The 23,538-nt window shown below is 41.0% G+C and overlaps 3 protein-coding genes across 5 annotated transcripts; 2 read left to right on the forward strand and 1 right to left on the reverse strand.

Annotated features, from left to right (window-relative positions):
- Positions 1-3,709: 3,709 nt before the first annotated feature.
- TEKT1 (tektin 1) lies at positions 3,710-8,198 on the forward strand. Its single transcript, XM_062592339.1, has 7 exons — positions 3,710-3,899; positions 4,275-4,440; positions 4,709-4,837; positions 5,324-5,470; positions 6,757-6,979; positions 7,608-7,804; positions 8,033-8,198. Exons 1-7 carry the CDS (start codon positions 3,710-3,712, stop codon positions 8,190-8,192), a joined length of 1,212 nt encoding a protein of 403 aa, XP_062448323.1. The 3' UTR covers positions 8,193-8,198.
- On the reverse strand, positions 4,082-14,833 carry FBXO39 (F-box protein 39). 3 transcript variants are annotated; one of them, XM_062592337.1, is made up of 4 exons: positions 14,792-14,833; positions 11,257-12,481; positions 9,942-10,118; positions 4,082-5,360 (listed from the first exon to the last, which is right to left on the reverse strand). In XM_062592337.1, the coding sequence occupies exons 2-4, from the start codon at positions 12,268-12,270 to the stop codon at positions 5,334-5,336; spliced, it is 1,218 nt and encodes a 405-aa protein (XP_062448321.1). In that variant the 5' UTR covers positions 12,271-12,481; positions 14,792-14,833; the 3' UTR covers positions 4,082-5,333. The 3 variants fall into 3 exon arrangements, with proteins under 3 accessions (XP_062448321.1, XP_062448320.1, XP_062448322.1); XM_062592336.1 differs by lacking the exon at positions 14,792-14,833 and adding an exon at positions 13,283-13,410 and having other exon boundaries at positions 11,257-12,486; XM_062592338.1 differs by lacking the exons at positions 4,082-5,360; positions 14,792-14,833 and adding exons at positions 9,035-9,184; positions 13,283-13,410 and having other exon boundaries at positions 11,257-12,486.
- A 226-nt stretch (positions 14,834-15,059) lies between these two features.
- On the forward strand, positions 15,060-20,970 carry PIMREG (PICALM interacting mitotic regulator). The gene is given in 6 exon segments (XM_062592670.1): positions 15,060-15,073; positions 16,287-16,606; positions 17,403-17,737; positions 18,495-18,590; positions 20,846-20,902; positions 20,904-20,970. Coding segments are annotated over 5 exon segments (846 nt in total). The 5' UTR covers positions 15,060-15,073; positions 16,287-16,315.
- The last annotated feature ends 2,568 nt before the right edge of the window (positions 20,971-23,538 follow it).

The raw sequence follows: 23,538 nt of genomic DNA on the forward strand, positions 1-23,538 counted from the left end.
GGAGCGTGGCTGCCGGGGCAGCCCCCGCCCGCCGAGCCCCGCCGGCCGCGGCCGCCGGCTGAGGTGCCGCAGCCCCGCGCAGCAAGGAGCGACCTGCGCGCGACCGGCGAAGACAGGAGGCGGAGCGAGCGGGGCAGAGGCGGCGGAGACAGCCGATTGGCTGCGGGAAGACAGCGGTACCTGCGATTGGCTGGCGACGGCGAGCCGGGGCGGGGTTCCGCCTGTCCACCTGGCGGGATGAGGCCTTTCCCTTCAAACTGCTAGAGGTTTTCGGTAGTTAACACGTTCCGGTGCTGCATTCCTAGTGGAGGCAAAAGTCCATGAAGGCTGAGTTGATTTTGCCCCTATTATTTGGCAAACAGTGTGCTGTTTTCAGCCTCATGGAGTCCACAAATGACACCCCCTCCCCAAATATCATGGAATGATTTCAATCACTTTCAGAGCAGTGGGCTCCCTTTTGTGAATTTTACTGGTTCACATTTTTAAGCTTTTATTGAGCCAAAACCTCCCCATTTTCCAAATGAAATCTGATACCTTAGTCTAAATTTTGGAATGCTTACCCCCCCCCCCAATATTGTCAGTCTTTAAAATTGAATGTTGGCATTGCCACGATGTTATTTAACACTGATATAACTCTAAAAACCTTGTGAGATAAAAATAAAACTTCCTTCTGTTAAGTAACTTCTGTAAACTGTTAACTAGTTTACAAGAAAAGAAGCATTGTAAGTTTGGCATTAACAATTTAAAAACCAGAATCTGTTTTATGGTAAGGAAATCGTTAATAGACTTAGGTTTGATAATTACAAAGAATCTATGTTTTGAGGGTATGGCTCACAAGTTTCCTCAGAACAGCATTAGATACAGTGTTCCCAGGACAAAACTGCATGAAGTCTCACAGGCTCGCACAACAACATCTGGCAATACCCACTGCTTAGGGATCCCTCAGCTTTCAAGGTGACTTTGAGCATGTTTTTAAGAATGTAAAAGACATTTGCTGTCAATAGCCATTCAGGTATCTCAGTGTATTAGTTCACTATGAATAAACTTCTTGTAATCCCACTTTAATTTTCATTCATGTTTTTACCAGATGCATTGTAATGTTACTGCAAGTACAGATGATAACATTTTGTGGAGGAATACTAGATAATCTATGCAGCCAGGTGTATATCCTGCCACTCTTCCAGGCAAAAATAAACCTCTGTTCAAACTTGATTTGAGTTCAGCGCTAAGTCAATGAAAATCTTTCAGTTATTACGCAAATGGCTCAGGATCTTGCTGCAGTTGGTCATGTGGCCAAATTTATTGTTTCTAACTAGTTAATTTTATCACCTTTCATTAAAAATCTGTTAAAAGAATGTTTATCAGAAAAAAATCCCTACCTAGAGCCAGAGGACCAGAATGTACACACTTCTATGTACAGCCAGCTCATAGAAGCAGTGTTCTCTTGTTCAAGTAGTAGCAGCCTTCATGTAAATAATACCATATGGATTGATTTACAAGTCTGCCTAAGTAACTGTTTATGTAATTGATTCTTGTGACCAAAGCATCAATCTAGTCATAGTTTTGCTTTGTATCATGAACCAAGCACTCACCGAGTGTCTGTGACCACGTCTTTCTATCTTCCTGCATCAGTTAACACACATCGATATTCTCATTGTTTGCCTCATATGCTGTTCTTTTTGCTTCTTTTTGAACCTCCATGTCCTTCTTCTGCCAGGTGAATTGCTCCAGCTCTGCTGTCCACTCTTTGTCTTCTCCTGAAGCCTGTGTTTTCCTTTGGCTAGCTCTCAAACACCTGCATTTTCCACTAAGCCAGTGAGTGTTTCTTTAACTGCGACCCCTTTTTGGCTCTTCTGGGTATGTGCAGATTCTTCAGTCAGTAAAAGCTCACGAGACACATTGTAGTTACCAGTTTTAATGATCACTGACAGAATTTAGCTGCTGTTTGAGACTAAAGATAGTTATCAGATATCCAACTGTCAATGCACTTTATTTGCAGACAGTAATTGCAGGTATTTTCCTCACTTTTCTGCCTTGGACCAGCTAAACCAGCTCTTTTTACTAATACTGATATTTTTCTTATCGCTTTGCAGTTGCTTTGAACCTCACTGGGAACTTTGAGAGACACTCCTGTAACCTAAACTATACCTGACCTGTAGAGAGCAGGTGTATCACTGTAACATCTGAAGTAATGCTCTTGTGTCTCCTCCATTTTTTCTTCTATCTCCCAGTCTCTTTTTTCCCATATAAGGAAAGAATATAGTTGTCACAAAGATGGATTATTCAAAGCATACTGCTAAGAATATTTTACAGGTGACAATTTGCATAGGCATGTACCACTCCATTTATTTTCAGAATCTTTACGAATTTCTGTAATACATCAATCAAAACAATTCAAAAAAATTACTGTCTAAAGCTATGAGAGCTGGCTCAATTAATGATATAAATAATACATTTTTTAATTCCAGTTCAGCATGATAGATCAGCAGGTAGGTAGGCAGATGCTTATCTGGGGGTGGGAAAAGACAAGCGCTGTTCAGTCATGCGTGCTGTAATTCTTCTATCACATGCAAGGAGCGGAAGCTGGCCTGGTTGCTAGGATGTAGTATTGCTGTTCCCATAGCACGCAGTTTGTTTACCTTCTGTGCTGCTCTGAGCTGCCTCCTGGAATGCTTAGTCTTCTATTTAGAAAGAAAACATGCACTGCTGCTGTGGAGATTGAGGCTGGAAGACAGTTGGGGGCAAACTTTTTCCAATGCAGGAGAACTGAAGACGTAGCACATAGCCAGGATTTGTCATTGGGAACAATCCAAGCCAGGAGTAGTAGCAGCAAAGAGGTGGATGTGGGGGAAGGAGGATTCTTTTAAGGCATTTGTCTTGGAGTCTGGGCAGAGCTGTACGTTGCTGAGGAATAGCTGTGTGTTTCTGAAGGTGAGGAATTGTCTGAGAAACATGGGGTAAGCACCATACAAGGATAGGTAATTTGCTATTCAATCAAATCAATGTGACTTTGCATGTATTTGGGGCATTAGTTTACCTCTACATTAAAAGAGTGTCCCCAATAGGCTTTTTGTTCTTTTTTTCTTTTAGCCTTCTCTAGACTTTTTCATTTCCTCATTTATCTGCTGTATTTCCTCCTTCATCTTTTCAGGTCCTGTCTTCTTTTTTCCCTAACAACCATTTGATTTCTTATAAAGTAGAGCTCATCCAGCTCTCCAGCCTTATTCTTAAAACTTATTTCTGCAACTGATGGGAGACTCTTTTATATTTGGTCGCTCTTTTTTCACTTCTCTGTGTTTGTCCCGTTAGTAATTCCTTCCTCCCTCATATGTATCCTTTCATTTGCTTTCCTTTGTCTTCCTCATCCCATCACTGAAGGCTCATCTTTCCCTCTCATTTCCTCTTTCAAGTCAGGTCTTTTTCTCCTAGCTTCCATTCCTAAATTCTTGTTTCTTCATTCTCCCAATCCAAATCTTCTCTTCCACATCTTCTTGGCAAACTCTTGGGGAACCTTGAGCAGAAGGAATCTTTTCCACCTTCCTCATTTTCCAGGTAAAAGGGGCAAGAATCTGACCATCATGGACTTGTCTTTCCCTGTTCTTGCTTCTGCTACCAAAAAATAATGCTATTCCTGTTTCCAGGTTACACATTCCAAGAATTGACCTGTGACTCTGTTCCTGTTTTATATCCAGAACCTTTCCAAAACACAATGGCCAAATTGTTGCAAGCTCCACCCAAATGTCTTCCCCCAGACTGGTACATTGCAAACAAAATGCTCTATGCCAGTACAGAGTCTCAGAAATCCAGTTCAGAACGTGTGACAGCTGAGAGTCAGAGGCTGGTGGACGAAACAGAAAAGACAACTCAGAAAACCCAAAGTGATGTCAACAAGAAAATAGGTAATTCTGTTGGTGTCATGATGTGTTATTTGACCTGTGCGATTAAGATGACCTTAGAAATAGAAGTATATGTACTACATGACCATGCTATGTTATCTGATCTCATGGAAAAAAAATCAAAATACTTTAAAAATATTTTGAAGTGAATTCTTTATTTTATAACAGATAAATTACTGGTCCAAAATACACAGAAAGATAGTCCATGCAAATCTCCTGACACATGGTTGCAAAACTATCTCTGAACATCAGCTTAAAGCACTAAATGCACTCCATTGAGGATTGAGTCCTTCTATCTTTAGCTAAGGCCTGATCTACAGTGCTCTAGCAAAGAAGATGGACTTATATTAATACATACTTGCAATTTTCAATCTGCAGAACAGAGACTGGATGAAATAAAATTCTGGAAGCAAGAATTAGTTGACAAACTTGAACAGATTGTTAATGAGACAGAGGTACTATTGACTTTCAAGACCAGGCTGGAGAAAGCCTTAGAAAGCTGCAAAGAACCACTTGTCATTGCCCAACAGTGTCTCCTGAACAGGTGAGATTAAGAAAGAATAGCATGCAGACAGAGAAGAAATATAGATTACAAATCATTAACAAATAAGAAAAAAAGCCTGCAATCTAAGGTCTTACTTCTGCAGCAGAGTCAGTCTGATTTCTGTGGTGTCACACTGGGAAACCAAAGCTATGAAAGAACGATGACCATTTCCAGTGTCGCAAGAAAAAGCCTTGGTTATGGAAATTTGGGCTTCATCAACTGCAGATAGTTGAACAATGATATGGCTGATGGCTCTTCTTTTCTTTAGGGAGAGGCGAGTTGGGATTGACTTGGTCCATGATGAAGTGGAACAGGAACTAATCAAGGAAACTGAAGTCTTCCAAGGAGTTATTGCTTTGCTTGAACGTACATTGGAACAAACCAATGAGCAAATCAGGTGTGGAGCCAAAGCGCATAACTGAATATTGGGTAGCTGAAAAGTAGGATAGCGATCTTCCGGAGAAGCTGTAGAGTCAAGCTGAGCATGGGTCCAAAGTTACCTTCAGTGCTAAACAGTTACAGAAGCTCAGTTCTAGTTCATCCATTTGATCATTAATAGTGTGAAGTTAGTTTCAGGTAGAACTGAAAGTACTTGCACATAATTCTTAGTGATCTCAGGATCCAGACCTGTGCCTTTTATTGCAGTGGGAATTATACCATCAGTTCTGTGGAGGCAGCATCAGGCTGTGGAACTGTAGGCTTTGCAACTAACAGTTCATATATGCAGAATTCCATAATAGTATTTGCATTGCTTATCACACCTGCTGTTTTGGGGAGACTTAATGCCTAGGTGTTGGGTCATTGACAAGTTTACCACTGTTAAGGGCTGAAGAAGACTGCTGTTTTGTCAGTTTATCTTCAGTCTGGTTGTTTTCTCTTCTAGAATGAACCGTTCAGCAAAGTACAAACTGGAAATGGATCTGAGGGACAAGTTCACAGCCTTAACAATTGATGATTACTGTGCTAGCTTGACAAACAACAGTCCTGATATCAACTATGCTAATAATGATGTGGTGAAAATAGAAGGAAAGTAAGTGGTTATTTCACTCAGTGAACATACATTCAGCTCATACAGACAGTTTGAGTTTTACCATAATAAACAATTGAAGTAATTGTGTATGACAGATCATGTCCATCATAGAAATTTTTATACTTCTGTCCATCACTTCAGTATCTGTGTAATATGCCTGCGAAGTAGGCCACAATAACCACACTTCTAGTGAACTGCAGTTCATTAAAAGATTCTGAGGCTAACAACTACAGCAAAATTTCATACACTGCTGGAACCCAGAATAGACTTACTGATTTAACTTCCTCTCCCTGCTAGGGTGTCCTGGTAGGGAAACTGCTTGACTGGGACACAGGCTGCATAGGGCCAGTTCCTGACGCTGTCATTAATTTGTCATGAAGGCTCCTTCTGTGTGTATTACTCTGAACGGTTTGAGTGGAGAAAGAGATACTACAAAACAATAGGCTGAAGACAGAAAAAGCACATAGTAAGAAAGTAGTGTGCGATACTGTCTGAAGGATGGATATACTCTGGAGATTAGTAAGTGCTGTTGATGCTGCTGCTGAAGTCAGAACACAAGAGTCTGGCAGCTCTGTACAATGCCACTAGTACAAGTTAGTGTGCATCAACAACAAGTTGTTTAACTTGGACCACATCTGGAAGGGTGTTGGCTATTATATGCAAATGATGACTACAGGGTTACATATACACCCAGTGAAAAAAAAAAGGATCCTGTGAGGGTCTTTCAAAATACTTTCTTACAAGCCACTAGTCTGCTAGTAGGACCTTCTGCTTCTGGGTATACAGATATGTTTGGCTTTCCAACAGTTGCTCCAACTAGGTAACTATGAATGATTATTTTAGCATGTTAAGTGACCTGTGAGAGAGTAAGTGAATGTGTTGCGTGGAGATAGTTACCTGCTATAAATAGCAACTGCTTAACTCTATCAATAAAAGCATAATTAATGACAGGTGTTCTAAGAAATATTGGTTATCTGTGCCTCCCCCCACAATCAATCCCTCATAACGAAAAAAGAAAAGTTGTAAAAAACTTGCTTTGTGACTTTGGCAAACTGGTTTCCATCCTATCTTTGTTTCCTCTGAAATGTTTGAGGTAGAGAGTCTTTATTTTGTACCTGTAGAATTCTCAGCACAGCTGATGCCAGCAGGGCCCTGCAGTTAATAGTACTGCTTTGATCTCGTTAACACTACTACTTGTTTTTTGTGGAGCAATAAGTATAGATTTATTAATTCACAGATAATCTAATACTGCCAGTTGATGACTTTTCATTTTGTATCTCTTCTAGTTCTGTGAGCCTTGAAGAGTGGATAGATTTTTCAATCGTAAATATTGAAAAGGCTGACAAACAGAGAAACAATTCTTTGGCACTGAGGGCACTGATTGACTGCATCCTCTCCCAGACAGTGAACGACGTGCGCAAGCAATTTGAGACGGTGAATGCTGCTTTTAGAAATAGAGTGAAAGAGGTCAAAGATGCAAAGCACAAGCTAGAGACACTCCTTTCAGTGGTAAGTAGTAGGGGACAATCAGCAGAAATAGTGGAAACAATGGGCTAGGGTCATCAGTCTATTCTGTGAAATCAGTTTCTTGAGCTATTATTCTTTAAAATTTTCATCTTTTCAACACTGGCAAACTTGGCACATTTCCCTTTTTCTTTATAGAATACTTAGATTTTATCTTATCAGTTCTATGCACATTACTATAGAGGTAAATTTTCTGGAATCTCCCACTCAATGGAAACATGAAGCTGTAGACTTCAGTAAAGTCAGGATTTCCCTTGTGGTTTATAGACACATGGGGCTCTTTAAAGGATTTTTTCGTGATTGCAATGCAAAAGTCTAATAGCTTAGAAAACCAGGAGCAATCTGCCTCAAATTAGATACATGAAAACAGAGCTTTAAATGTTTTTTTAATTGCTGAGTTTAAATTCCAGCTCTTGTTCATAATACTGTCACTTCTTTTCCAATAAAGGTATAATAATCCTGGCCAACTTTTGTAAAATGTTTTAATGAAATACCTTAAAACATTATGAGTATTACTGTGACTGTTTGTACAATAGCTATTAAAGAATATGTTGATGATCTCACTCACTCTAAGAGACAGTGTGCAGCACTTCCTTCTGTTGGGTTTGTTAAGGTGATGAATGAGACTGCCTCACAGGAGAAGAACATTGCAGCCTTAGAGAAAGCAATCACTGATAAAGGAGGACCTGTTCAAGTGGCTCAAACTCGCTTGGAGGCAAGAACCCATCGCCCCAATGTGGAACTGTGCTGCGACACAGTGCAGCACAGGCTGATTAGTGAAGTTCAAGAAATTACAAACAATATTCAGAGGTAAGTGAAACAATGGAAGAATGAGAAATTTGTAGTATAGATTACTGGGTTAATTTTTGCTGAAAAGTCGGGAATCATTTTTTTCTTTAGGAGTGGGACACTTTAGGGGGAGCTGCATGGCTGTTGTCTCTGTGTGAATCCCCTTCCGTGGGTTTTTCACCAAAGTTTCTTATCCCATATGAAAAATATCCATGTGTTTCAACTGTCTGTCTGTTTTTTCCCTGTTAGATTAAAGGACACACTGGCACAGGCTGAAGCAGAGTTGAAAGGTCTGAGCCGCCGACAGCTTTCCTTGGAGGAGGAGATCCAGGTCAAGGAGAATACATTGTACATTGATGAAGTGCTCTGCATGCAAATGAGGGAATCTATTGCCATTAACAACTTCTGAAGCTGTCACACTGGGAGGCTAGCTAGCTCCTGCTCAGAGATGGGGGGGTGCAAAGTTAGAGTTAAAAATGCACTATTGACTCTAGTTTTATGAGGTAATTAAAAGAGACCTAGCAGTTACAGTCCTCTGTCTCACAGATATCTGTGCTCCAGAACATCTGATGAAATCTCCCACTTACCAATAAAGTTAAAGAGTAAGAAGGAATGTCCCTTCTTCTTATTACTGATCTTGGGTGCAACCCATGGTATCTTTTGCCATGGAGAAGTCTAGAAGCTGTAGAAGTCAAAACAGGAGTTCCCTCATAAGCCATTGTTAGAAAACTGTGCAGAAAACATCTGTCTGCTGTTAACAACTGGGCACACAGTGTATATCAAATTTAGTAGGAAGTAGGGATTGGTGATGTATTGGATAGTGCATCTGACTACATCTGAATCAAGATCAAGCCCAAGGTTGACTTTGGTCTAATCACTCCTTACCCCATGCCTCAGTTTCTCTATCTGTAAAATGGAAATCATGGGATGGACTTCATTGGTAAGGTGTTTGAAGTTCTACAATACAAAGTGCTGAATAGAGAGGAGGGCCTCACTTTTACTAGAGATGCCTGTAAGGGTGGAAAATGTCTCAGTGCTGGGAAAACAAAGCAAAGGCAAGAATAAATAATGGTGGAGACATGGAAGGCCAATTCCCAAATCCAACATTTTAATTCATGGGATCGTAAAATTGTCTTTTGCCTGTCTCTTGCTGTAATGGTATTTCCCTTTTAGAGGCATCGCTGAAAAGATTCAAGTGCCCTACTAATGCCCTCCAAAGGATCAGTTCCTCATTTGCAGGTGTGACTGGGTGTTTTTCTTTCTCCCTGTGGCTTACACCATTGGGTAGGTGATGACAAAATAATTAAGCTCTGAGTCAATCAGGTATTTGAACTTCTTGTAAATATCACGCAACAGCCGATCCTCCTCACTGGTCTCTTGTCGGGCTGTGTAAATCCTGACCTGTGTGCATGAACGGCAGTCATGTCTCTCAGATACACGGCTCAGCCATTAAAGCTGGTGGCAACAGGAAGTCTCTGTGACTAAGGAATCTAGAGGAGTCAAATTCCTTTGTTTTGAATTGAAATTCTGAGGTCATTACTCTGTTTTCACTCTAGACAGAGTGAAGACTGACTCATCCCCTGCCAAAGAATTTTTGGGGAGAACAAGGCTTCTTTTGCCCCCAGAACAGATGCATCCCTGGCATCTGCATAGATCTGGGAGGTTCTACTGAAGTTGGAATCTAGCAGGCAAAGGATTGGGAAAGCATGTTTTTCTCTAGTTACAGCTGTGGCCTGGCCCCAATTCAACACAGCATCCTTATTCAGTGAGATGTGTTTATATCCTTTTGCAATTTAGTGAGATTCAACTGCATGCTTCAAATTAGGCATAGTGCCAAGCACTGGGCCTAGGATGTGACCAGGGAACCCTAGCTTGAACTGGGAGGTGACAGGAGACCCTTTGCCTAGCAAGGACTTGTGGAATAGCTGGGGCCAGTTAATAAACTTTAATAGTATTCTGTGCTTGGCTGAGTAGGTTAGAGAGACCTGTTTCTGTGAGTGGCTGTGAGGATCCTTACAGATCATGCTAAAATATACTATAGGGAAGATGATTATGTTAACATTTCCATAATTGACCTTTCTATAGGAATGGGGACCTCAACTTTCTCTGGGTATAGGAGAGAGGAAGAAAATGGGAGTTTTGCAGCACAGATTCTTACCTTTATAGTAGTCAAAATGCATTTCTTTTCTGCACGGTTTTGTAGAAGCTTCTCCATAAAGGTGACACTAAGAAATGCCCAGACTTTCAGAAAAAACAACCTCTTGCATGATAAAATGAGCTGTAGCAGCTCATTGTCCAGCAGTTCATGGTCATTGTTTACTTCAAGAGTTAATTTCTTGAAAAAGAAAGAACATTGTTAGTACTTGTACAGCTTAACAAAGCTTATTATCAAAAGCAGCAATAATCAGAATTCAATTACCAAGAACTGCTCCAATTTTACCAACAGAAGTGATTGCCAGCAGATCAATTTTGTACCTTGGCATTAGCAGAGAATCATTTTTTTTATGACAACAGTATATGCCATCATAATCACCACTTTCCCATTAAGATAGAGATCCTTTGTGCAATACACATCATTCTCAGACAGCTTTTACTACCATCTAGAAGGTGCAGCACCCACTGCTCATGCCACGCTATTATTTCATGTATCAGAAATGATCCCAGATAAAAACTAGATTCAAACAAAATTTCTAGAAAGCTTTATAGATCTGTGGTGTTTACTGGAAACCCTGCAGTGCAACTTAAAGAAAGCTGTCAGTAACCATTAGTTAGAAGGCCATCTGCTTCCATCAGGCATGCACAGGATGGTGCTCATTTACAAGGGTCAGCTTAGTACAACAGTAGGAATGCTAAAGTGCCTTGATATGGGCATCAATTAATCTTGACATGGGCATCAATTAATTCACACATGCTGTAAGACATTTGTACTGCCAAAATGGAGCAAAACTGTAAGCATAGTTTGAGGCAGCCTACAGTCCTGTAAAAAAACAACATGTATAGAGTATTTTCCTTATACGTGGATTTCCCTACAAAAGGGTGGATTTCAGAAAATATGAAAGGATAAGTTATCAGCTACTAAACTAACATAAAGCTGTATGTCAAGGATAAAGCCAAAGCTTTCTTGCAAAATGACACTTTCCTGAAGTGTAAGTAAAGAGCCTGAAAGGCTCTTACTGATGATACTACAGCCACCTGTATTTCAGCTGTTAGCATTTTATGAGGGCAACCTGACACTACCCTGATATTAGTAAGAAACAGCATGATGGGGACTGTAACTGGACAAAAATAGTTACTGGAACTAGACTATTGCTGGGATGCTGGAATAGCTGTCCCTTACAAAAATTACCTTCTGAACATTCAACTGTGGTCAAGCATTCCCACTGATGCCTGCCATTAGGCAAAAGGCCTGTATGAGTAAGAATATTTGCTGAGCTTTGTGATATTATAGTAAGATGCCACTACTGCTCCACTACCTGCAGAACATGCCTGTAGGCTGGAAGAAGGTTGATGAGGGTAGGTCTCATTGTCCAGTCCGGGTCACTGAAATAGCAGCTCCGTAAACTGATGCTCCTGACTGGGATCTCCACTAGCAGGATCCTGGCTAGGTGATCATGTTTCATGACTCTTTCAAAGAAGAAGTTCACATTCAGTTGTGGGGCTCTCCTGGCTAGGTTTGCCCATGACATCCCCCACACCACTTGCCCATGAGGATCATGGATATGGCATTTGATATTCAGGGTGCAGAGGGAATGAGCACTGTGCTTAGACAGGATGTCCAGCAGTTCATCAGAGATACAGTTGTAATTGAAAGTCAGGATGACCAGGCTGTGGAACTTGGATATAGCTTGGTGGAACAATGTACTGCTGTAGATGGGAAGGTGGAGACTAAAGAAATCTTCAATGTTGACTTCAGATATAAAGCTTTTGTTTCTCAGGTAGCTCAGAGAATTCAGAAGCTCGCAGCCTTCTTCCAAGGTTACTCTTGCTCCTTTTAAGTTGAGATAATCAAGATGTTTGCTCATTCTTTTCAGGAAGGTTCCTAAGTTCTTGATAAACTGAGCCCTTACCATGCTTTTCCAGACCACACGGTCTAACTCCAGATGCTGGATGCTCAGGGATACCAGGCGGCTATTACATTTACCCAAGTGTGAGAGAAGACCTCTCATAGTGACTTGAAATTTTCGGGTCAAGACAGCATTGTAAGGATTCAATAATTTGATCTCAAGGTGCTCCAAATACTTGCCAAATTTCTTGACATACCACAGTGCAGTTTCAAATTCAAATGTGTGTGCCCTTGATGGTCGGCCATTGAATGTGATGGTTCTGGTTCTCCAGAGGGATCCGGAGTACATGGCTCGACTCCATTTTTTACAGACCAAGGCAGCCCGAGATCTATCCCTGTCATCTAGCCAATGGAAGACGTGCCTCAGACAGACATCAGGTAAACCAGCCCAGCAGCTCTGCTCAGGCTCATTGTCATCTTCCATTGAGGAGACAGTTTTTCACTTCTTTTCTGTGTGATGAACTAAAGTTAGATGAAGAAAGCTGTGGCTAGATTACTTGTCATCCCTAACAGAATAAAGTCTTTCAAGTGAAAAGCTAAAAGATTGTTTCTTTACATTCAAAAGCAACAATCCTTCCTTTGCCTCTGTACTCAAGCTGTCATGATCAAACAAGCTCTTGGGTCTAAATTGCAGTCTAACCTAAATCAAGAGGGGAAAAAAAGCAATGTATGAATAAAAAAAATCACAGCAAGAACACAGAACAGATTTTTGAGCTTTTTGGCCTTCAGCCTAGTCAAACAATCAAGTTACAGGCTCTAGAAACCTTTGGTAAGCACCACATTATTTATGACGGTTTGGGCCTGGTGCTTAGTTTCTAAAAGTATCTCCTGTTTTGGGCTACACAAACATGAACAACAGTAAACAAAACTAGCACAAATTACTATTTTTAGCCCTCTGGAGTACTATGCTCACACAGGATGTCCTGCAGCTCTGATCAGAGCCAGACTCATCTCTTCTCAGTGATGCCCAGTGACAGGAGGCAATAGGCACATATTGAACAGAGGAAATTCCATCTGAAAATATGAAACCACTTTTGCACTGTGAGGGTGGTTGAACACTGAAACAGTTTGCCCACAGAAGCTGTAGAAACTCCAAGCTTGGACATATTCAAAACCCAACTGGACACAGTCCTGGGCAACCTGCTCTAGCTGACACTGCTTGAGTGTGTGTGGACTAAATGCTCTCCAGAGGTCCACTGCAACCTCAGCTACTCTTGATTGTTTGATTCTGTGATACTGTGCCAAGATAATCTGAGGTAGCATCCTGCCAAAGATTATGGTACACTTGTTGTTTAGATTAATAAGCAATATAAGCTGTCCTATTATATGAGTTATCCATCTACTAAGTCCAAGTAGGATATTCAGACTGACAAGTCAGGAGGCCAACTGGGTAGTGGTAAAACAGGTAAGTAAACAACAACAATGTAAAAAATTACCGGTTCTGCTCTCCAGATTGGACTGTTTTAAACACTCAGAGCTCCAAGCACATTTCCGGCTCTGATCTTCTGCCTCCAAAGCTCGGGCCTTCCTTGTCCGGACCTCCTGCTGCGGCGCTCCCTCCCTCCCGCCGGGGGTCAGCCATTGCCAGGGAGCAGAGCGGTCACCTTTGTGACGTCACGGCGAGGGGCTTCGTGCCAGGGCGGGGGGGGGGGGGGTTAGGTTTGCATAGCTGCAAACTCCAGCTGTGAAATGCAAGCTAGCTCCCACTGCTGTCTGTTAGGCCCTTGCTTTCATCAGCACATTTACAGATCATGCTGACTACTAGTCAGCTCTGTCAATAGCCAACAGGCATGCAAAACTTGTGCTTTATTTAAACCTTTGCAGAGGCAAACCTTCAGAATGCACTTACTTCTCATCTTTATGGTGCATAAGTCTTACCATGTCAATTGGTACTGTTGGTCTTGGGGATGAAACAGGAAAAATATCAACTGATAATTTTCTACACTCTAAAATCAAGGCTCATTGGCTGGCAGCACCAAAGATGTGACTCAAAAGATGTACTGAGGTAGCAAATTTGAAACAGATGGAGACAACAGAAGCCGCATAAGATAAAAAAAATCTGCAGTTCCTCTGAGAGCTTCTTTATAACAGCAAAAGGTCAGATATTTACATTTTCATTTTTAAAATAGGCTTGAAAGTGTAGGCAATTTAACTTTAGCATATTGGTTCCCTTTTGGCTTAGGCTTCGCCAGTCCTATGGTAGCTCTGTGTCAGCACACACTGTCTGTTTGATTAGCACCATGTCTGCGTTTGGGAAATTTTGTCTTCTTTCTTTCCAGTATCAGTGTAGATCCAAAACCTCTGCTACTCCAGAAGCTGAGGACAGGGATATGATTGTCACTTAAGTTCACTTCTTGTGCTCACACACACCCCAACAATATCTGTTTGTCATAAAACTGTCAGTCATTTAGAAAGGACCCAATTTTGCCTGTTCAGATGGAGACTCCAGCCAAGCCCTAACACATTGTGGATCCAGATGCAATTTGCAGCTGAGAAGACCCAAAGAACATTCCCTATCGAGATTTTTGCAGGGCGAAAAACACATCTCCACCTATCTGTAAGCTATAAGTCAACAGGCAGAGGAAAGAGAACAGCACGCAGGGCTGTTAACAAGGAGAAATATATTGCAATTAGTAGGGGGACATTTACTGAGCTGTCCTGTCCCCCCCCCCTTTTTTCAGGCATAAGTATTTTAAAGATAAATGTCTTACACGTCTTATGCACTAATTTTCCTCTGGGATAGCTAAAAGAGAATCCCTGCATTCTCTGCACGTGGCCCTTCTCTGCTGCCTCATCTGCCACACAGCACACTGCAATTCCTGGTACAACACTGGGCAGCTGAACTCTGTCTGTATCCACCCCTTACAGCTGTATGCGGCAGTGGAGGGGAAGAAACCGTAAGACTTTGGTCCAGAATTAATACTAGAAAAAAAGGGCGTAGTGACCTGGATTCCCAGCCGGGCATCCCGCTCTCCGGACGCTTCCGCCATCCTTCCTGTGACGGCTGCGCCTCCTGCTCCCGCCCGCGCGCCCGCCACGCGCCGGCGCACGACGCCCCGCCACCCAACGGCCGCCGCGCGCAGCCAATGGGGGCGGCCCGCGGCTGCGGCGCCAATCCGCAGAGCCCCAGCGGGCGGCGCGCGATTTAAACGCGGCGGCGGGCGCGCAGCAGCTGCTCCCCTGAGGTGGTGGCAGCAGGTCGCTCGTGTCCGTCCGTCGCTGGAGCTGTAAGTACGGCCGCGAGCAGCGTTTCGCGGCCGGGGGGGACAGAAAAGCGGCTGGAACTAAGAGACAGCAGCAGCGCAAGGTGCCTGGCTCAGCAGCTGCGCGTGCCCCTAGCCGCGGGGCGCAGGTGAAGCGGCATGCCGTGCTGCACTGCGCGGCGCCAGGCTGGCAACAGCGCAGATGCAGCCCCGCACGGGGGGGGGTCTGCTTTCTGGGCGTTGCACCTCGGTAAAGCTTTTCAGCATGAATTAGTCAATAGTCATAATCTGCTTATCAAAAGGAAGTCTGTTAAGCTGTGGGCTAGTAAGTGTATTAGCTGGTTACCTGCTTACCAGCTTTTTCATATTTGTATATGCCAAACACCTTCAAAAATTAAAAGATTTCAGTAGATCTTATTGCTTTCTGATACAAGCGAGGACATTTGTGAGAGGTGGAGACAATCCTGGAGCTCAGGGATTGTAAGGAGAGATGTTAATAGGCTTCTGTAATGTGCAGCATATCAGTAGTAGAGACCACTCAGCTTTTTATTAACAGCACTTCTAAACTATACTGAAGGTTTGGTGAAATTGGCTCACTCATAACTCAGATTGCTAACATACATTTGAATTTCAATTGCTTTTTAGAAGTAGTTCACTAGCAATATCTTGCCTGTTAGCCACTGAAAATTGGGAATGTAAACTACTCCTCAATGATATCTAGGTAGCTATCATATAGGGATAGATGATATCTATCATACCACATCTAGCCCCTCCAGTTGATCTTATCTGCAAGTAACAATCTTGTCCATTTTCAGGACTTGTGTATACAGAATTGCAACCGTGACTTAAGAGTGACCCTTTAAGCTAGCAACTCAGGTAGGAGACACTAAGTGTGCAAACTTGTCTGATACAATTAATGAAGCTAAAAATTTGGGAGGTTGGGTCTCATTCTGAGACGCTAACAAAAAACTAGCAATTAGAGAGCATTTTACCTTATGAGCTTGAATCTCACAGTTTATCAGGCCTGTGCAGTATAAATAACAATTTTCTCATGAAAACACACCGACTTAGATAGCTCTGGAAATCTATGCAGATTTAGGTTCCCAAGTAAAAGTCTGCTCAGTTCTAATTTTGCTGCATCACGCAGTTGTAAACAAATGTATTATAGAACTATTTCTTTTTTTCCACCTTTTTGCTCTGGTATACTCTATTTTTTTCCTCATTCTGATAATTTTAGATATACTCTTGACCAAGAACTGGAACAAGATGGTATCTGTGCTCCAGAATGTTAAGACAACAATGGGCTGGCAGAAACACCAGCTCCTAGTTGACCTCAATGAGAATGAGAGCCCTGTGCCTGACAAATTTAAGAGAAGGGCTTCTTTGAGTTCTCTTAATACCATACGCATGTCTCTAAGGAAGCGAATACCTTTAAAGCAAGTAGAGCTGAATTTCCACGAGACTCCAACTTGGGAAAGTCTGGAAGGAAAAGACAAGTACCAAACTCTCCAGAGCATCACAAGAACAGCAAAAAACACTTTGGGAAAAGTGTCCCAGGTATGTTGCCTTTGCAGTTGAATGTAGGTACAGTTCAGTTCTGGCTTTGATTTCAGTACTAAGATTTCTGGATGTACAGAACGCTTTATACCAGAGGGCCTATCCTATGGACTGCACAACAAGTGGTTATCTTATGGCTGGTAACTAGTAAAATCTTCAATATCTTTTCTAGGCTATAGATAGGCAAATTATGGATCTAGCAGAACAGGGAGGAAGGCAAAACAAAGAAATGTGAGGAGTAGTTCTATCAATACTTTCCTCTTCTTACTGAAGAAACCCCTTTGCCTTCCTATAACTCGTGTGACAGAGCAGCCTTCAGGAGGAGGAGGAATATGAGTAGAGATGGCTGTGATTTACAAAGAATTGTGTTTGAGAAATGTGTATATCTGTTTTTTTTTCTTTCCCTGTACCCATACTATTTATCATTAGCACATTCCCTATTATAGCCAATCTAACTTAACAGGGTAGCAAATTCAAGTTTGATCTGTCCTTTCAGTTGGCAGAAACTTTCTTTAGTGTGTCAGTTGTGTTAGGGACTCTGGCTCTTTACTGCACAAAAGTGGCAGGATCTTTGTTGCAATGCCTGCTACAGTCCTTGACAAGCCCCCGAGATTAGGAGAGCAAATGATTCCAACAAGATATGGATACAGCAGGACTGAGAAGCATTCAGCTAGGTTAAACCTTATATAAGAACAAGAGCAAGGGATTCAGCTTATATGTTCTTATTCTTTCTGGTTCCAAACTCTAGGCTGGCTGACTTCATTTTGCATGCTGTATCTACCAATATCTGTTTCAGAAAATACAGAAGTCTTGCCAAAAACCAGTACACTCACTAGTGGCCTTTCCAGCTGAACCCATTGCCAGGAGAAGCTGTGCAGCCAGCTCTTCCAAGAAGAGAAGCACTCCACTTCGAACCCCTTGCCATAAGAAAAGTGTTACTCCAGCAGCCAGTTCCAGAGACACCCCAAGATCCAGCAAGAGAGCCTTGCTTGGGCCAACAAGAATGACAGAGCAGAGAGAATGGAGGCGTTTCTCATGCTGGCTTGGTAAAGATGCTGTCCCACTCCGGAGATCAAGGAGAGCAGCAGCACTAAAGAGTCCTTATTCATCACCTTCTGCTAACAGAAGGATGTATGTCACACTCTTGTAATCCTTACTGCTTTTTTTCATTACTGTGGTTAAAGTGTCTTTTAAGATGGGTGCTATCCTGTTCCACTGAAATGGTGTGCTGTTAGAATAGTAAAGAAAGTAATGTTCCTCTATAGAGATAGACTGAATGCTGCATAAAGCTGAACCATGAAACTTCATTTTGTGCTGTGAAAAGAGCAAGCTTTGTCTTTATCACTTTACCAGTCAGCAGCCCTCATCTGACTCTAGAATAAACCAGAGTTCTTTGCGGACGTTGTTCCAGTAAATTGCCTTAGATGCACCTCATTCCTACTTAGCTCTAACTTTCCCAAAGCTGCCTGTTTGTATTGCAGAAATACCTGGGATACCTCTGCTTATGCCAAGTTTTTTATATAGGATAGAGATTCCCCTTTCCTCAGAAATAACACAAACTAAAAAAGGGTTGTGACCCAGGAAGCACTTTGTAAGGCACAGATGTTTTGTCTTGGTCAAAGTCACGTGAGAAATGTCAAAGCTGGAAGCTGAATCCAAACCTCACTAATCTGAACTAAGTGCTTAAACTGGAAGATAGCTGTCTTGGGGCTGAAGGGAGATGTGAAGTAGCTAGTTGGTGGAATTCAGAGCATGGTTGCTAGAAGTCTAAACTTCTGACTAAAGTCCAGAGATAGTTAGAGCTTTTTCTGTAAAGACAGTGGGTTGGATAGTGTCAGCTAGTTAGTGAGTCCTGTTTGCTCTTTAGTAATGGCTACTTTGTTTGCAGAGAGTTTGACTGCGAGCTGGAACTGGTCTCCTCGGGGATTTGCCGACTGAAGCGTCTCTCCCAGGCATTTGATGAGGCTGTTGTGCAAGAAGAGAGGTAAATGCTGCTAAGTGTCCCCCCAAATTTGGTAGCAGGTCATCTACAATTCAGGTGTTTTCAAATGCAGGCTAACTGGTCCCTGTAACTCAATATTAGGGATAGCTGCAAAACCAGCTCAGATGTGATGTAACCTTTCTCTCTTGAAGATACCTGCACAGGTTACATCTGGAGTTGGAGTTGCAGATTCACTAAAATCTGTCAAATGCTCTTTTCCACTTTGTTTCTTGCTGTGAAAATCAGATTTCTCCTTGCTTAGAGGCACTTTTGACCCTGTATGAAAAAGGTACTTCTCTGCTACTGTCTAAAGATGTGCCAGTCCAGGGTTGGCAAAAAATCCCAGTGACTTAGCTATGATTGGTGCCTGCACATTTATAAGAAAAGAGACTCTGCTTTTATTAGGTAGCTTTATGTTTATAAATAGACCATGGTAACAATAATTCAAAACTTAAAGCATGAGAAGTCACTCACTTCTCATTCAGCCTATGAAGATGGTAGGCTGATGTGTTTGTAAGGGTTATGTCACTGAAAGTTAGATGCATTTAGACAATAAAAAGTGAGGTCAGTAGTCTTGACACCAGGGCAATTCCTTAAACATCCTCTCTTAGAACATTTGATATCTAACATTCAATAATTAAATGTCAAGCATCTAAAATTCTCTAGAGATGGCCTTGCGTTAAGTATTTTTCCAGAATACTTCTATGCTAAAGGCATTAAAAATACTATATAATTTCAGAAGCTCAACTTTTACCAATGGGCCTGTTCTTAGATAAATAGACATGATTACAGGTTAATTCCTGTATCAAGTTAATGATCATATACATTGAAAGGTCACATAAATCTCACTCCTAATGTTCTCCCATCTGTTAGTGATATGACAGTTTCTCTCATTCGTAACTGAAGATAGTACCAACCAGGTAAAGTAGCTGTTCGTTTACCTTGACTATACCTGCATGCATCTATGTGGAGAAAACTTGCTGTTTGGAGGGAGGGAGAGAAAGGCAAATTATCTTACCATATGGAACCATAGGGTTCTTCCTTGTGTTATCAGTGCTGCCTCTTGGCTACAGCAGTTTATCATGCAATTGTCAAGCTTAGCCTCTATGCTGTTGATTAGAGAAAGCTCACATGTTAACAAGTTGGGTTTCTGTACAAACAGCAACTTTTCCCACTTCAGAATAGAAAACTACTGGTACTAATGCCTTTGTCACTCAACCAGTTTTCACTGATTACTAATTAAGATCACAAAGCATGACAGAACAAGCTATTACCCCAAGCCTCCTAACTTTACAGCTTCTTTCTGTTCTGTCTCTGGCATTGTCTTAGTTAAGATGATGCTGTTACAATAGCAGCAGGTGGTACTTATTGCTGGCATTTTGAAACACAGCAATTGCACCTAAGTGGATTGGGAATTCTTTGCTGTAAGCTTTTAAACATAGCCTCTAGGGTTAATTCTTTAGAAGTTTCCATTAGCATGTTTTCTGTGGGAATGCCATAAATGCCTTAATTTCACTGAGATCTGGACTGTGCTTTTTAAAAAAATATCTTCACCCAATATGTTGAAAGTTTTTTTTTTTTTGAGGGAAAATAGTACCCTAAATACTACTTATTCAACAACAAAGAACGGTGTAAGAAGTTGATTTTTGTAAAATTGCATAGGAGGAAAAAACAACTCTCTACCTGGAAGTAATTTCAAGTGCTTGAAGTCTTGAGTGACTTGGTCCAGTTCTACTCATGCAGGAGACCTATATAATGTGCTCCATCACTAGCTGGTTTGTAGGTTACCTGTTAAATAGCTGTGAAATGAGCTTATTGGCAGGTGCCCTTACATTCTAGCACATGATTTTATGTTCTCGTATCAATTGCCATGAGTTTTAGTATTTAGCCTCCCATTTCACTTTTTTTCTTGACAAAACAGAGCCTAAGTGTAGCTAGTTGCCAGCTCTATGCATTGTTCCAATGTTTCCATGGTAATGAATTAGACTTTATTGCAAGAAATGCCTACATTGCTAATTATGGTATTACACTACTTAGTGTGCTTTCACTCAGGTGCATGGAAGGTAACCAATCAAAACACTTCCTTGCTAATGTTTAGAGGTGTGTTTAATACCGAAAGGGTGTTGCTCCTGGCACTCTTTCTTGCTCCCAGTCCATCTGCCATTTTTTCAGCAGTTTGTGGGACAAACAGTTACAACCATATGAAGTCAATGTTGTTGATTTCATACTGTTAATAGTGGTCTTGTTCTCTTCTGCAGGCAACAAGCAATATCAATCTACAACTATCTAATGACACAAAACTTGCGGTTTCTGCAGCAATCTCAAACTCTTTCAAGCTATCAGAAGGCAAGCAAAGAATCTCCATCAAGCTGTTTGTACTTAGATGATGGCTATAAGTAGTGTTATTTTTATGAGCTTAGAAGAAGAATGCTGTCCAAGACTTGAGAAAGTTCACTATGATTTGAACATAACTGACTCATTTGAATAAGCTATTTACCCTTATAATCTTCCTTGACAAAGCAGCTCAGGTCTTCCTGTCTCTTTCCAAGTGAACAAGGGAATCAAATTTGTACCACATAATGTGTTATGCCCTACTGAGAGGAGGGACCATCCTGAATGTCTTGCACAAGGCAGTTGGTAGTTTGAGAGGTTTAGATTGACCTGGGATGGCTAGAGTAAGGGGCTGCTGCTCTATGAATGGTAATCATAAGCAAGACCTTTTCAGCTATTCCTCTGCATAGTATGGGAACAGATCTATTATCTTCAGGTTCTAGCAGATTTTTATACACTAACAGACAAAAAGCCACAGCATTATGAAAGCTAAGCTCACTTTTAACTGTAAGTTAATGAAACAGTAATGGCTTATTTGAGTTCAGATGGAAAAATGTCCCTGCAAGGCAATAGGCTTCTGTAGAATTGCTCAAGCCACAACAATCAAACTGCATTAGGATGCCAATTCATGGTTTAAGGGTTGCTATTAGTTAGCCTAATTAAGACCATTTAAAGTAGTTACGTTCCAGATGAATTAGACTAGTTTTGCTTCATTTCTTGATGCTACTTTAAATAGCATCTTGGCAGTGGAGTTAAGCATTGATTTTAAATTGATTTTAAATGTCTATCTTTCAATTATATACAGAAATCTGTTATTACAATTAATATCACTTCTTACAACTAATGTCATTACCTAATATTATAACACAGGCATTCTATTTGAAGTATACCAAGCATCTGATACCTGTATTTAACTTAATTACTTTCTAAAAAAAAAAAAAAAAAAAAAACAAGCTTTTTAAGGTAGGTTTAGCTTAATAGAGAGTGTTAAATCTTTAGAACTAAAGCAAAGATTTCTCAAGCTTCTGGAATTCAACACTAGGGCTGTGTTTTCCACAGCAGCAACTTTGTGCAGGCTTGTCAAGATCCCTTAGTTCTATAAAATGAACCTTTAAACAGAAGACTAATTTGGGAAACTTGCTTTACTTGCCATGTGCAACTTAAATGTATGTTTGGCAAAACTGGAACAGCTAAAATTCTAATGGTATTAAGTAGAAATATAGGAAACAATCATGTTCAGCTCTGATATGTGTAACTTTTTAAACTTGCTTTGATTTTCCTGCTTCTCAAACTGGACTGCTTAAAATATGGTGACAGTTATGAGGACTGAAAACTTGCCTAAAAACAACTCTGACTTCTAGTGCTTCAGATGCCTGCAAAAGCTTTAGTTTTGGTGTTAACTTACTTTTTTTCTTTTTAAAGCCTACTTTTCCATATGGAACAGTTGTGTGAAGTTCTTTGCATGTGGTGGCTACTACTTTTACACAGCTTTCAGAAGGATACTGTCTGGTTCTTTAAGTATTTTTTTATACTACTTTTTCCCTTCAAAAGGGGTGTTAGAATTCAGAGGCTGACTTCTATTCACAAATCTGGATTCTATTCAGATAATTCTAGGCATTAAACAGACTATTTATACCACTTCTGCCTATTAGAACATGCATGTAATTGTCTAAGACTTTCTACCCCAGCAGTAAGAAGAGCCTGTGACACTCTTTGGTTAAAGGCAAAGGTTTTATTAAGTGACTAATTTGTTATAAGATTTTTAAAAAGCAGCTCACATCAAAATATACCAATTGTAAAAATCTTACTCCTTAGTCCATATTAAATTATTGTACACTTTTAAATCTTTACAAGGTGCAACCATAAGAAATATAAACATTTGTCACCATATAGGACCTTCTCACTGACAAAACTATTTAAAAGTATACACTTAATAAAACTACAGACTGAAAGAACACATTCAACTTCAAATCTTCTCACACGTATTCAGTTGTAGAGTAGCCTGCCCTTGCCCTCCCCCAGAAATAGAAAAGATATGCAAAAAGCTTGGGGTTCTGTGAGGAGACTGCCATTCTGAACTCTACACACCAATCATCCTCAAAATCATCATCCTTAAAGCTCTTTTTAAGTTTTTAAGCAGTCTTTAAGTTACGCCTCCAGTATTGTATCACCCAGCATTTTATAGTAAACCTTTTGTCTCACTTTTTCATGTTCATCTTTAATAAATGAGAAATGAACTGTCAAAAATTGTTCCCCTTCTTCTTCCACTACTCCTCTTCACTACCCAGTTGTGATGGTACCTTACTGGGATAAATATAAGTAAAGGTAAACTGTCATCCCCTTACCTAGGGCTTGATCTAATCATGGCAGAAGATTCTATCTGCTCCAGGCCATTTCTTATTTCTGAAAATGGAGCTCTTTTCTTGCAAAAAGAGTGTTACCACCACCATTTTAAATGCAGGTGGCACTCCAGATCTTCTGTAGGAACCTAGAGATAACACTTGTACTTAGACAACAATTAAGTCTAATTAGCTTGTGGAAACCACTGTTTCTGCTGAGTTACAAACATGGATCATAAAGAATTATTGATCTTACAGAAGCTGAGAGGAGGTTAAGTTGA

Source organism: Rhea pennata, chromosome 20 (assembly GCF_028389875.1).
Source record: "Rhea pennata isolate bPtePen1 chromosome 20, bPtePen1.pri, whole genome shotgun sequence".
Classification (NCBI taxonomy): Eukaryota; Metazoa; Chordata; class Aves; order Rheiformes; family Rheidae; genus Rhea; species Rhea pennata.